This window comes from Folsomia candida, unplaced genomic scaffold, assembly GCF_002217175.1.
Source record: "Folsomia candida strain VU population unplaced genomic scaffold, ASM221717v1 Fcan01_Sc031, whole genome shotgun sequence".
Classification (NCBI taxonomy): domain Eukaryota; kingdom Metazoa; phylum Arthropoda; class Collembola; order Entomobryomorpha; family Isotomidae; genus Folsomia; species Folsomia candida.
In genome coordinates, this window is record NW_019091223.1 from 807,526 (window position 1) to 822,510 (window position 14,985).

Genomic DNA, 14,985 nt, shown 5'->3' on the forward strand with positions numbered 1-14,985 from the left:
GAAGTCCTAGCTACGAGAGCTAGGTAGAAGTCAGTCCTAGCTAGGAGAGATTCAAAATCGACTATCAAAATTATGCCCCATATTGGGATAGTGTTGATATTTAAGCGAGCGAAGCGAGTAGATTAGTTTAGTTATACTAGTGCTACAGACCTTTAGGGTCTGGGTAATAAGGTTCACTTTGTAACACTGGTTTGTCTATTTAGTCGATTCATTTATTCAATTCTTTCACCAAATAGACTACTTTTAATCTAAACCTATCTAAAGCTAGTTTACAAGCTAAGCCTTAATTATCCGACTCAGTCGTCGCTGTTCTCTCCTCCTGATCTCCCGTACAATCTCTCTCTCCAACTGCCCGTGTTGCTCTTTTTATCCGGGTGGAAGTTGGCTAATAATATTATTTGCACACGACACCTCAGTGGTGTGTGTGGAGTTCGCAATTACGTCATTATTATGATGCGTAATTTCGGGTATTGTGACATTCCGCCTCCTTGGAGAACATTGACCCAATGTAAGCGGGTTCAAGGATGGTTGTATCTTATTTGGCAGTTAATCTTATTTCTTAACAACTAGTAAATTCGTAACCTAAAACTTATATCTATTAATCCTTAATTAATTAAATACTACTTATATTTCTATCCTAATTATTTCGTTTTCGTTTTTCGTTCGTAATTTCGGTTTTCGTTCATAATAACTTTATAATTAATTTCAAAAAATGGACTTACTTATTATGTGTTAAAAGTAATTTACAATTTTGATTTTTGATTAGATTTGTTTGTAAAGTTGATTTCTACATTTTGAGTTTTTAGTTCTCACTAATTTTATTATTGAAGTTATTTAAATAATTAAATAATTAAATAATTAATAATAACTATTATATTTTAATAAATTTATTTTATTATTTAATAATAATTTCTTAATATTAGATCTTACTAAATTTAATTTGAATAATTTTATGATTTATGTTGTATTTTTATTTTTATTATATCGAATTGGGTGTATTATTTCTAAATCTCTATGTATTTATATATTATATAAATTATTATATTATTCTAGCTGAAGTTTGAGTCCCATTTTGGCCTGATTTTGCTGTTTTCACATGGAGAGGGAGGTCGTGACGTGAAGGGTTCATGCGCTGACTTGTGACGTCGTGTATTATGTGTGACGACGTGTGACGCTCCGCCCGCTTGAAGCAGCAAATCGGCCCGAAGATGAGACCCAAGAGCTCCAGATCCCGCAGTTGGTTCAGCACATAAAGACAAAATTTTAGATTAGAGACAGTCATAACTCATTTACACCTTATATTTAGAGTTGCGTGTAGAGTGGACAAATTAAAAACGATCCGAGTTGACAACATAATTAAAAGATTCAGAATTATTTAAAACGATCCAAGGGACTTTTAACGAACAGTGATGTATCCGGCGAAGATATCCTTTGGATCTAATGATGGAGGCGTTTCCGGGGTGGAGATATGAAAAGTTTGAAACGCGCCTTCTATTCCTCGTGGATAAGATAATGATTGGGTTGACTTTCGTTGTTTACAGTATAATCCACAACACAGAAAAATAAGGAACAGAATCAAGGAAATCAAGATTATAATGGTGATTACAAAGAGCACCACATTATGTTGTATAATGGACAAGTTTTCAGCTTTTGCACCGGGAATAAACATGGCAAAAGCAAATAGTTGTTGTGATAATTTCTAGGTTTTGTAATAAAGAAAAATAGCGAAGAGGGATAAAAATCCCATCCAAACGGTAATAATGGCAGGATTGAATAAGTGGTGATAGTCCAAAACATATTGTTGAAACGAGTTAAAATCTCGGACCTCTGGTTGAGTAAGATTAAGAACAATGTCCTTTTCAAACCATTTTTCATTATAAATATCTGATAAATTTGAATATCCCTCGGTGAGGTATAATTTCTGATTATAATTATTAGCTTTGGTGAGTTCCGCGACATTTATCTTGCTCCATAATTAGATTAATAGAATTGAGGGAATAATTAGATTTAGTAGAGGGGTTTTGAAAGTGTGCATATCTGTTTGTCCACTAAGACAAGGAAAAGGTGGTACGACCGTTGGATGCTTGTCATTTAAATTTATGTAACAATTACAAGGGATTTCCACTATAATTACACCGTAGGGTGAGGTAGTATTGGGTTCAAGTAGTTCAAAATTCCGTAGGGTGGAGTTATTGTTGCAAATAATTTCTGCATTTAGAGGAGGTTGCGTAATGGCATAGCGATACAACGAATTGTGCCAACCTAATTTGGTAACCAGAACTTCAGCTGAGTTTGTTAATCTACAACTAAATGGGCAAGCTTGATGTAGCACATCAAAACGAGTACCCTGCGGAGCCAACAAGGCCTTGACGCACCCAGCATGACTTGTAGCTCGTGTTGCTAAGGAAAAGTACTGACAAATACCATCAGAAATTCTACAGTGGCTGGTGTCGGCCATACTGATGGGAAAAGGCATATCATTCTTAAGTATTACGAAGTCATGACTATGCTGCACAAAACATATTTGGGGTTCTCCCAAATCTGTTTTATGAAAAAAGGGAATACTAAAAATTTCGGTAATTTCCACCTGCTCATGTAATGGCTTAATAGGTATATTTAACTGAATCTCTATAATTGTTTGTTCTGGCTCAAACGAGCATCGTGTGAGTTCATAATGGTAATATGAGGATAGTCTTCCGTGAGGGATGACTAGCGTCATATTATTTTTGTTTAATGTGGTTCTTAGCGTTAATGGTTCCTGATTAAGGGTAACATAGTCTACGGCTTGTAGCGACAAACGACCAGTCATGCAGGCCGATTGGATACTCGCATACTGAAACAATTCTAAAGATCGATAAATATCTTCTGACATACGAGCCTGGAAAAGAAAACTCCGTAAAGCACCTTCTTGCATGCTTTTTTGCATGTCCTCTATCTTATTATTATTTTGTTTGATTCGGGTTCCCAAATATGACGAAATATTTAAGAACCCCGAACCTATCATGTGATTTTGATTGGTTATAGTATTAGCGAGCCGAATAGCATTTCGAGAATTTATGTCGATGCTATTCTGCAAGTGATCATATTGTTTTGAAAAGTCGGTGGCAGCAGACGGAGGGTCAACATAATTATACAGTTGGGCCCCTACCCATCCTACCGCCAAAGCTGCCAGAGCAGCCTGACGCTTGGTTCGAGTATTGTTAGTATTATGGAAATTCTCCCACATTATACTTCTTCCCTGACGTGAGAAACCCTCAGAATTTCGATTTCGAAATCTGGCAACCTCCTGGTCAAAGGGACTTAAAGTTGGTGGTGGTGGTAAAGCCGTGGTAGGAGGAGGAATATGGATTTGCATTTGATTGAGTGGGGGTCTAGTTTGCATGAGAGTTCGGCGAACCAACTCATCGTGCTCTATTTGAAAACGAGTACGGGGGTCAGAAGGATCTCCCTGAATCAAAGGTTTTGGGGTAGTAGTGGGTTTAGTCGTGATTAATTCTTTCTTAGTTTCCTGACTTAAATCTAAATCGTCAGTTAAAACCGGGTTAATTTGAACGGGATGATACTCAGGGTAACGTTTATTTTTGGAAATTACCATTGAAATTGTTTCCATGTGCGGAATAATTGGTTTGAGAGACGTTAAGGATTGGTACATTAAATTTAGGCGGTTAGTGACTGCTTTAAAATTTCCAGTTAAGTAAGGCCCCATCATGCAAATAGGGCTCAGCGAGCCCCGACCGAAATCCGGAGGACAGTGGTCTTTTAAATCTTGGATAAAGTAATTCTGTTGCGAAGTAAAATTGAATTGTACCTTAAAGAAAATTGAAGTTGTATCTTCACAGGTGATTACAGTATCCGGAACCGGTTTGGTGAAGATCCCGGAAAGGACATGGACCCTGGCGGGAAGTTCCTCCCCATGAGCTCCAACCAATATTATGAGGAAAATGTAGAATAATGTCATAACTAAAAGAAAAGAGCGATTAATTGTGGGTTAAATTTTTATAAAGACGAAGAAAATTAAGATCCTCCAGCATTTTGAAACCGTTTAGGGAGTTTAATAGCTCGACCTGAACGAGTTGTAGCAGTCACTTGATCATGGTGTTAGCTCCTGTTACTCCTATTATTTTAAAAGAGTTGCAGGGCATGATTTTAAATTTCGTTGCCATTTCAGGTGAACAAACTGAAATGGAGCTCCCAGTGTCGATTAATGTAGAAATTTCTAAGTCAGGTGAATTTTTTATTTTAATTTTTAACTTAATAAAGGCTAGGAAGGGATCTATAGTAGCTAAATTATAATAACCGAGGTGTTCAGTTAAAGGACCCATAGTATCCTCGTTTACCATGGGTAGACCTAGTTTTCCTGGGGCTTGCCACTTTGAGTGCCCATCAGATTCTTTGCCCTTGCCATTAATCGTTTTCGTTGAGGACAATCTAATTTATCGTGACCATTTTCTCCACAGCGCCAGCATATTGGCCTGCCTTGTTCATCGCGATATTGCCTGATGAATTTAAACAGTGACTGATCACCATCAGGGTTAGTGGTTATGACATTTGGGTTAGGGATTGAATATGGTTTATCTCCCCATCGAGTGAAATACCTACCAGTTCCTTCTCCTCCCGTCGAAGGTTCATGAGAAGCTGAGTATGCATTGATAGCCAATTGTGGGTTGTATGAATTTGGGGTATTTTGGTAACCATTTGGGTTTGGTGATGTGTTTTGACCATTTCGGTTTGGTGTGTAACCACTCCGGTTAGGTGAATTGAAGTAACCAGTAGGGTTTGGTGAATCAAAACCGCTACGGTTGGGTGCATTGGAATAACCGCTTCGGTTGGGTGTCATGAACGAACCATTTCGGTTTGGTGAAAAGTCAGTAGGGTTTGACTTTGCCATGTAGGTATTTTCCGATTGGAGTTGTAGATTCTTTAATGTGTTTTCTAATTCTGGCCAATTTGAACCGGCTACATCTTTTTGAAGTTGATTTGATTTTTGGGGATACATCGCCAGAAATTTTTCATGGTGGAGGAGGATATCTTTTACCTCCATGTCGGTCTTCGGCCGTTGGTCATAAACTTTTACCGCAAGGTCAGGGGGTAGACCCTTTAGTAGATACTTAATTCGCTTTTCTACGGTCATTCCAGCATCCATTCTTTGTAACAGGGGTAAAACTGTATATACATAGCTAAGGGCGGATCCACACTTCTGATAAGTGACCTCTTTGAGCCGCAATGCTATGTTTTCCTGTGTTTCAGTTATAGCGTAGGCAGCTTCTATCTCAGTTTTGAGATTGGCCCATACTAAGTCGACATCCATGTAGGTTTTTGTTAAAAGTTTAGCCTGTGCGTGGCGATACATATCATACCACGCCTTCGCCCCGTCACGAAGGTATTGCGGGAAAAATCGTAATTTGTCCGCCTCGGACCAGCCGTACGAAATAGCTAACAGTTCGTATCTTTGGAGGAACTCTTTAATTGATGTACGACCATCAAACTGCACATCAATTTGGGAAAATGGTGGAAGGTAGTGTGTAGGGTTGGTCATTGTGGCTGGTATGGCTATAGTAGTACGTTTCTTTTTAGCAAAAATTTTTGATACAATGAGTGGGGGTGGTGTAAGTGGACGCGGTGGTGGAGTAGGCGGACGCGGTGGTGGAGTAGGCGGACGCGGTGGGGGAGTAGGCGGACGCGGTGGGGGAGTAGGCGGACGCGGTGGGGGAGTAGGGGGAGTAGGTGGACGCGGTGGGGGAGTTGGCGGACGCGGTGGGGGAGTTGTTGCCTTAGAAGGGGACGTAGAGCCTGACGCCTTTGAAGGGGACTTAAAGCCTGATGCCTTTGAAGGGGACTTAGTGCCTGATGCCTTTGAAGGGGACTTAGTGCCTGAGGCCTTTGAAGGGGACTTAGTGCCTGAGGCCTTTGAAGGGGACTTAGTGTCTGAGGCCTTTGAAGATGTCGGAGTATGCCAAGTAATTGGAGAAGCGGGTTGGACTACTGTGCTAGTAACAGGAGGTGGTTTCCACCAAGTATGCTCCTTAAGGGTCTTGAAGGCTTGCTCAAATAAACCAAGTGATGGCCGATGAACAGGCCGACTACCTTCAGGCCGACTGACCGGCGAGTCTGCAGGGCTTGGGTCTACCTTAACTTCCTTTTTAACCGAACCTTTGCTGCCTGTAATTTGTCGTCGAGATGAAGATGGAGTTCGTAAAGGTGTATTGAAGATAAACTCGCGTTTAATCACTTGTTCAGTTTCGACAAGCTGTGGAGGCTCAGCAAGATCGGTTGACTTGATTTCTATTACTTTAAAATGAATGTCAGGACAAAAGGGGGAATAAGGTGCAGGATTGGCTACAGTTGAAGGAGCCTCTTCCTCCGCAGGGTTAAGGAAAGCCTCTTCCTCCTCTGGGTTAAATAAAACCTCTTCTGGAAGTGTAACTAAGAAAGGTTGTTTTTTCTTTGAAGGGAGTGGTTTAGATGTAAATTCTACAGAATTGTTCCGGGAAAAAGTAGGTACTTGAAATTGAAAAGGATGCGCCACAGAAGAAGAAAAATCCCGAGAGGTGGGTAATGTCGAATATTCAGGTGGATTTACCCACTCTGGTGGGGCGGAAGGCTGCACTGAAGGACCCAAAGTTAATTTCCGTCGACCTTTTCGAATTGGAGGTACAGGGCTATGTACTTCCCTTGTAGGGAGTAGTGGGTCGGTAATCCTTCCGCCACGTACGAGTATTCGACCTGTGCTCCAGAAGTCTCGACACCTCAACGACCCCACAACCCTCTCCACGAACGTGACCTTTTTCGAGAGCTTCATTTTCTCCCCAACTTCGTCCCCACTTTTGACGTCATTTCCTCCAACCTGATCACACTTAAATAATTTCATGCACGTTTAAACGAGATCTATTTTTAAATCAAGTTTCATGTATTTGTTAAAAGAATAGCTGCTTATTTGCCACTCAACTTTAAACAGTACACAAGGGATTAAAGTTGCGTAAAAATTAATATTAATTAAAAAATATAACGGCTCGATAAACCTGGTCGGTTCCCAAGTAACCTCAATGCGAATTACTGCGAATCCCAATGCAAGTTAATGCGATTTTTGTGCATAAAAAGATGTAATCATTAATTTGTACAAGATTCGTGCAAAATTTATATCAATTTGTGTGCTGCTAACAAATTAGCACACGAAATCCACTAACAACTAAACTATCACAAATTAATTAGTAGTAAATTATTACAAAGGGACAAGTGAAGATTTAGTGCGTATTTGTTAACACTAAATTCTCATGAGATTTCTTGAACCAAATTCATGCATAATTCGTACCTGGAAAATTGTACAAACCCAAAATGCAGTAAATAGGTGCCAGCATATTCACACAAAATTCGTACCGATTATTCTGCAATAATTTACTACTAAGGAGGAATACGTACGACCTTTTCAATGCCAGATCTTGATGCCCTTTGGATATGTTGTAGGTCTATACGAGTGTAGAAAAAGTGAAGGAGGGTTAAGGTCCATGGGCCCTAGTTCGCCAGCCACACCCCTTTGAAGGGGCGCCCAATGCCATACTAGCCGCACTAAAAAACTTGCCAAAAATCCAATTGTGCTCGGATTTCCATAATATTTACATATTCTTGATCCCAGATAGTTGTTTTATCATATCCAACATCAAACGCAACCTTTTCGAAATTTCACATTTTTTCGATACATTCCCCTGATCACAAGATTTTCAAAAATTTTGAAAATTTGAAAAGGATCGAATTTGATGTTGGATATGATAAAGCAACTATCTGGGATCAAGAATATGTAAATATTATGGAAATCCGAACACAGTTGGATTTTTGGCAAGTTTTTTAGTGCGGCTAGTTTGGCATTGGGCGCCCCTTCAAAGGGGTGTGGCTGGCGAACTAGGGCCCATGGACCTTAACCCTCCTTCACTTTTTCTACACTCGTATAGACCTACAACATATCCAAAGGGCATCAAGATCTGGCATTGAAAAGGTCGTACGTACTCCTCCTAAATTAGTATCATTTCTCTATTCGCTATTAAATAAATCCACCTCAAGTCAGTTGTTCTTTTTGCCATGCCGTGACATCAACTCCATTTTTAACTTCCAACCAAAAAATTCGTTGGATAGTTAAGGTCAATCGTATGTCAGACAAAAGTTCGTATTCCTCGAGTTTGAAGTCGACAAGTGGGTGGAGATTGTGCCATCTACGTGGATTTCAAAAGATTGGACAACCCATGGCATGTTACATATATGTCGGAAAATACGGTAATTATATATTGTTGTTAGCTACTTACTTTTGCATTAATATACATTCGGGTTATTTATGTAAATATACGTTTTGCTTAATTTATAGATTCATACGTTGAGAAAACATAAGAGGAATAAACCTATCGACTCAAGTGATAACGGCAAACGACATCGCCCTCAATTACTAGAAGAACCTGAGGTGAATAATGAGGCATAGCTCAGGAATTCATTTTAATTTAGTCTTCTCTATACGCTGTAAGTACGTATTCTGCCGATTAATTACGATAAATATTTTTGTATCCCAATTTGAAATTATCTTTAATTAGCTAAATATATATTTGGAGACAACATTATTGTAAAAATACAGCAGATGAATTTGCAATAAATAAATAATAATTGAAATATGAGTAATACGTGTAAATGAATTTGTATTAATTAAGATAGATATATACAATGAGATCGTGTTTTTTCGCCCTCGAACGATTTTCAAGTTTAATAGCTTAAAATTTTCGTAATTTTGTGTACATGAAGAATCTGGAATAATATTGGGGGCGTAGATTGGTGGTTTTCGAGATCTGAGCCAAAATGTGCGAATTTTTTGCAAATTTTGGATTTTGACTCAAACTAGTCCAACTTTTGGTCAAATATCGCGGGAAATAATTTAAAAAACTATTTTATACTAGAATTTGTTGCAGTTTATACCATTGCTATTTAACCTACAAATAATTTTCATAATCTGAAAAGTGTAAATAGAGCTCATTGCCGTTACAGACTATATAAAAGTAATTTTATTTTAAAACTGCAAACACCGCGATTTATTTATCCGTTAAAATGTGTGAGAGCATACCGTTGGAATAAAATTTAGAAAAATACTTACACCTGGGGACGATTTTATTACCAAATAATTTTAAATTTTCTAGCATCAACTTTTTCTGGTCCAACCAGACCAAATAAATACATAAATTGGACGAAATTAATTTTATGACTTCCATGTAAAAATTTCATTATATAAAATTGAAAATAATTATAAAATTGCAAAAATTATGAAATTATAAAAACTATAAAATTATCCTCCTTAAATGATATAACCGATTAATTTCACATATTATGTATGCAATCTTGATGATGAATTACAAAATTGAAAAAAAATATTAATACTTTTGTATACATATTTCAACGTCGAAGTAAATTTTGTGAAAAAAATAAATTACGAATTTTTTCATGCGTACCATCAACACACAATTAGTATTATATTCGCACTAGTTTAGTAGTAAATTCGCATCATATTAATACATATTAATTATCACCAAATTCGCATCAAATTCGTACGTTCTTGTTTGTGTCAATTTTGTACATATTTTGTACAAACAAAGTTGTATTATTGACAATATTTTGGTATGAATTTTGTACATACGACTTGTACAAAATTAGTACGAATCACCTTGCCATTTTAACGGTGAATATGCATTAATCCATTGGTACAAATTTGCTACATTATTTGCAGACTTTGGTTTGTTTGCCGGAATCGTTGCCGTCGCATTTGACTCTGTGCCTGTAAATAATTCACGAGAGGATTTAATTATCTATTACTCTTCAATCAATATTAATAGTTCGTTTAAAACTTTTCCGATCGGTTGTTCGAATGGCAGGAAGCGTTTCAGATTTTTTTCAGACTATTAATATTGGATTATCGGGAATTTCTTACCGCATCATGTCACCATTTGAAATGAAGGGCCTGTCGCAGCGTGTACAAGGGAACAAGGTTCTGCCCTTTTCTTGAAGTTCTGACGCACTATTGACGACCCTACATTTCTGCACCTCGTGACGATCAATTTCCCAGCCGAACTCATAATCCTTCCCGCAGGGTCCTCGACACTTTACCATTTTTCTCTTTTCTAGAAACGTAGGATATTGTTATTATAATTCATATTGTTATTATTCGGGTAATTCGGTGTGAAAAGACGGAGATGAATATTTCAGTCTTTCGTTTGGGGGTTTCGCGTCACTTTCATGACTGTAGTAAACGTCGTAAATTTACAAAACTTCCAACTGGAAGGAAAATAAAATAGGTGGCATGAATTCTGACCACGTTTTCGAGGTAACACTTTTCATGTCACATTGGGACGCTGTGTTTTTTTTGTGGCATGAAAAGTGGGGTTACAAAAAATTGTAATTCGGAGGAATGTGGATACGTGTGAGCAAATTGGCTTGTTTTTTGGTCACGTACCAATCGGAGGGTAAAGATTGACCCCATTCATCGCCGCATTCCTTCGTGTCGTGGCCCCTGCCCTCATCATCTCCAGGCTCGCCTCGACATCCTTGACTTTCCCCTTTAGGGCATCGTTTTCTCGGTCGCGTTGGACAAGCTCGCGCTTAGTCGTCGCCAACTCGGCTTCGAGGGAGGCGTTGGCTTCCAGAAGGGCGTCCCTCTGTTCGGAAAGTTTCTCGGTTTCCGCTCGTAAGTCGCCACACTCAGAGCGCAGATGACCCTGCGAAGGCGTAAAGTGTAAGGCTCCGACTCGGTTAAAATTTAAGAATTTTGCAGTTCAAGTCAATACAACCAAAGTTGTAACACTTGAGGTCAAAGTTGGCAAAATTTTCCCTGCGACGAAAATAGTTTGCTCGCAAGAATCGCCCACTTTTTGTCAAATTCGAACCATCGCTTCAAGAAATGTTGGTTGCATTGACGTAATTTTAAAACTTTGACCAAATCGAAGGGTTACCAGCTCATTATCAGTACTGTTGGGGGAAGTAAGCCTTTGTCTTTTGCTGCGTGGAGCGGTTGTCGAGACATTCTCAAAGTCGTCATTTTCGAAAATGTTCTCAAGTTCGACAGACCTTTGGCGGACGAAGGAGGATGCTCCCAAAGTTTGGGGTGGAGGTCGGAGTGGCTTCGTCACCACCTGGATAAAATTCCATACATTTTTTTACAATTATCATCCCGGAATTTATTATTTACGAGTTTGGAGCGATTTTTTTATTGACAACTTCTTTCATTACACATATCTCCACCAACCTGGCTTATTATTGCCGAGTTCTTCAACGTCTGCATTGTTGAGGGCGCCATGGTTGGATCAGGGTTGACGTTGACCAGCATCGTGATGTGGGCACAGGTGGCGAAATATCCTCCGAATATCCGGGTCAATTTGGAGTCTCGAAAGGGGATTTTGGTGGCAAAGTCGCGTTGTCCCTGCGATTGTTTTTGCCTGGAAGACAAATTAAAACCTACAGTCACAGTACAGCGTAATATGGCCCGAGTCAGGGAAGGATAACGTGTGGGGTCATCTTTTCTGCGCATTTTTTTAAAGCAAGTGTGGGTCAGCCTGGTCGAAATATTTTTGAAATTGGCATCGTATTCTGAGATTTGGGCGTTTGTGTCAAATTGAGAAATGCGAAATGGAATGTTTACAGAGTTTACAAATTTTAAGCTTTCGCTGCAAATTTATGGTATTGCTGCAAAAATTTGCGTGGAAAATTTGAAGTCAATCGGTCACATGTCTCGGACCGACAGACACGACAAGTACATAAGGCCTGACTCGGGGAAAAATTACCATCCGTGAAAAATAATTTTCACGGTAACCAACCTTATCATCCGGATAACCTTAAGGAGCGATGACAGGGAGTTGTTGATATTGGCCGACTCTCGCAGTTGCGCTCCCGAATTGTGGGTCTGGTCGACTCGCTCGCATCCCGCGAGATCACAAAAAGTTAGCCTACAAGTTAAATATGGGTTAATTATTATTAATTAAATAGGTGAGACATTGTCCCCCCAGAAACTCAGAAAAATCCTATCTTCCCCACGCTAAGCAGCCCCTCCTCGTCCTATCTCATAATACTAATGTCCCCCAACTTCCGCTACCACTAATTATGAACAGCAAGCAACACCGATTTACTGAGTCGTCCGGACAGCTGCCAAGCGTCGTCCCCTGTTTTCCAACTCCACCACCTGAATCTTGAAGAACGAGTGCGACCTCGACGTCGACGACGTCGCATTTGCACCGGTCGCGGAAATCTGGACCTTCTGATGTCCAGCGATGAACAAGGCTAATGCTTCGTCCTCCGAACAGACTGGGATTTCCGTCAGATCCTTGCAGGTCACCGAGCCTCCCACCCCGTCCACCATTTTAACCTCCGTTCTCCTCCCGTGGGCGAAAATATCAAACAGCTTTTCATTGTAAACTTCCAGGAAGGAGATGAAGATGACGAACACGGTCCCTCCGGATGATGTGGCGAGGTCACCATCTGGAAACGATATTGTGGCGTCATAAATTGGTGTCAATTAATTAATTACATTGTTAGAAATTTGGGATTAAACTAATATCAAGTGGGATTCATGTATGTATTACTGTGCCAAAGTGGGACTGATAAGTAGTACAATGTTTTATCGTCTCGAGAACAAAGTTTTCCGGACCGGTAATGATTTTGAGGACAAGCGCTAGCAGGTTTCATACCGAGAAAGCAATATCTGCGGGACTACATATACCAGATTTTTAATAATGCAAGGGAGAGGTCAGCGTCAACCAATTTTGCGGAGGTGAGGACAAATTTTGGGATTTTTTTTGCCAGCCCGGCGCCACAATGTTGTACGAATAGGAAATTAGATTTATTGGTGGTGGCGTCGACCGCTGAATCATGGGGTCATCATGATCATCATCATGTTACACATACCATTTGCATCTTTCGACACACCGTCCGACTTCGGATTATTTTCTGTCCCCTCATTCTGATTTCGCAACCTCATCTCAGCACTCTGCAGCGATTGAAAAATAATTACTTTCAAAAAATAAACATGTGCAAATTCTAAAGAATTTACCCCAGCCTGGACCAGAGCTTTCTTCCTTTCGGAAATTTCTTTCTTCTCTCCGACCCCAAGAAATCTGGTCCCATCATGTCCGAACGGTTGGACGTCACCCCCAGAATAAATGTGACCTTGGTATTTGGAAAATAGCGCTTGCAGCGAGCGTGGAATCAGCCCAGAATCGGTCGCTGGACCTTAATTGTTACCATAAATGGAGAGCAGTTAAAAATAAAAATCATGTACCCATAATTTATAAAATATCACCATTCATTGTGTGCGTATTTCCGGAGTTGGTCGCCCCGAATGACAAAATCAAGCTGTCTTCTCCGATAAAAAATTTATTCAAAAGTGGGGCCATGACCTCATCTTAGACTTGGGTTTGTGAAGAGGTTTGGTCCATGACCTGGGTGAAGCAGAAGGATGTCGTCTTGCTCACACGGTTCCCTCTGAGACCATCGGCGTCATACGAGACGTTCACGGTTTTGGGGTCGACGATGCTGATGAGCTGAAGAAATAAAGTTATTTAGACATTTCTGCAGTTTTCGGGAATAATATTTGATTTTAGTTGAAAAATAGCAAGCTTTCAGTGACCCCCAGTCATCTTGGTCAGGCAAATTCAAAGGTTATTGGACATCACGTAAAATTATTGAAAATTCTTGGGGAAAGTTAACCAAAGTTACCTCGACCTCTTCCAGAGAATTTTTAAGATGAGGTCGGATGCGAAGGAAGCATTTAATAGTTTCTCCTTCGTGTTTTTTGGGTGGAGGCACGCCGAGAGAAGAGCATGGTTGGGTGGTAATTTGACTTAGGTCCGTCATCTCCGAGACTCTTTAAACTTTTCGCGTATTGGATGGAAAATTTGAGAGGTAATTATGATGATATGAGATGGCGAAAGATCAGAAATGGCAAATTAATTGATGGAAAAAAGTGAGAACTTTTGGGGTTGTTTATTTAGAAAATACTTACTGAGTCACTATAGATTTATGGACTAGTTATTTAGTTTAGCAGCAACTACTTCAATTTTCAATGATTGTAATTTATAAATATGTACACGTATTTTATGACATGTGGAAATGTGGAATTATGAATATGCACCAACCAAACATCCGGCGGCATGCACTTTGTATCATTTTGCTCACGCTCAACACTCATTCTACTTAAAATCTCTCAAACAAATTGCATGCATCAGAATGTGACCAAAAACGTGCGTCTTTCTCTATACGCCGTAAGTACGTATTCTACCGATTAATTTCGATAAATATTTGTGTATCCCAATTTGCAATTATCTATTAATTAGTTAAGTATTTGGAGATACCTAACATTATTGTAGAAATATGTACAACAGATGAATGTGTAATAAATAAATAATAATTGAAATGTGAGTAATACGTGTAAATGAATTTGTATTAATTTCATGCGTACCATTAGCACACAATTAGTAATAGATTCGCACTAAATTCGCACTAAATTCTCACTTCATTAATGCATGTCAATCATCACCAAATTTACACAAAATTCGTACACATTTGTTTGTGTTAATTTTGTGCATATTTGGTACAAGTAAACTTGCAGTGATAAATTATTGGTATGAATTTTGCAAATGCGACTTGTACAAAATAAGCACAAGTCGGCTTCACATTTTAACGGAAAATATGCAATAATCCAGTTGTACAAATTTGGTACAATATTTGCAGATTTTGGTTGCTTGGGTTCTCTCTCCGACTTGTTCTACTAATTTATTTACATGAAAATTTCCAGAGGTGACGAAATTTCCCTCAGATCGGGTCAACTTTATGAGCTAAATTAGTATTTGAGAGGTAAATAACTATTTATCTGAATATTTTGACGCCATGGAGGAATAAATTTGCGGAAAAAGTTGAGGGAAATTGTAAGTGTAAGATTTGCGGATTATTTTCCTAACGGGTTGATTGGAGAAGAGGTTG

General features: G+C 39.2%; 1 protein-coding gene across 1 annotated transcript; it reads right to left on the minus strand.

Moving 5' to 3' along the window:
- Positions 1-9,321: 9,321 nt before the first annotated feature.
- Positions 9,322-14,139, minus strand: LOC110860299 (kinesin-like protein KIF20A). Its single transcript, XM_035860171.1, has 11 exons — positions 13,723-14,139; positions 13,307-13,547; positions 13,058-13,236; positions 12,913-12,994; positions 12,138-12,486; positions 11,829-11,957; positions 11,261-11,450; positions 10,968-11,147; positions 10,472-10,733; positions 9,950-10,139; positions 9,322-9,796 (listed from the first exon to the last, which is right to left on the minus strand). The coding sequence occupies exons 2-11, from the start codon at positions 13,398-13,400 to the stop codon at positions 9,739-9,741; spliced, it is 1,713 nt and encodes a 570-aa protein (XP_035716064.1). The 5' UTR covers positions 13,401-13,547; positions 13,723-14,139; the 3' UTR covers positions 9,322-9,738.
- Positions 14,140-14,985: the final 846 nt, after the last annotated feature.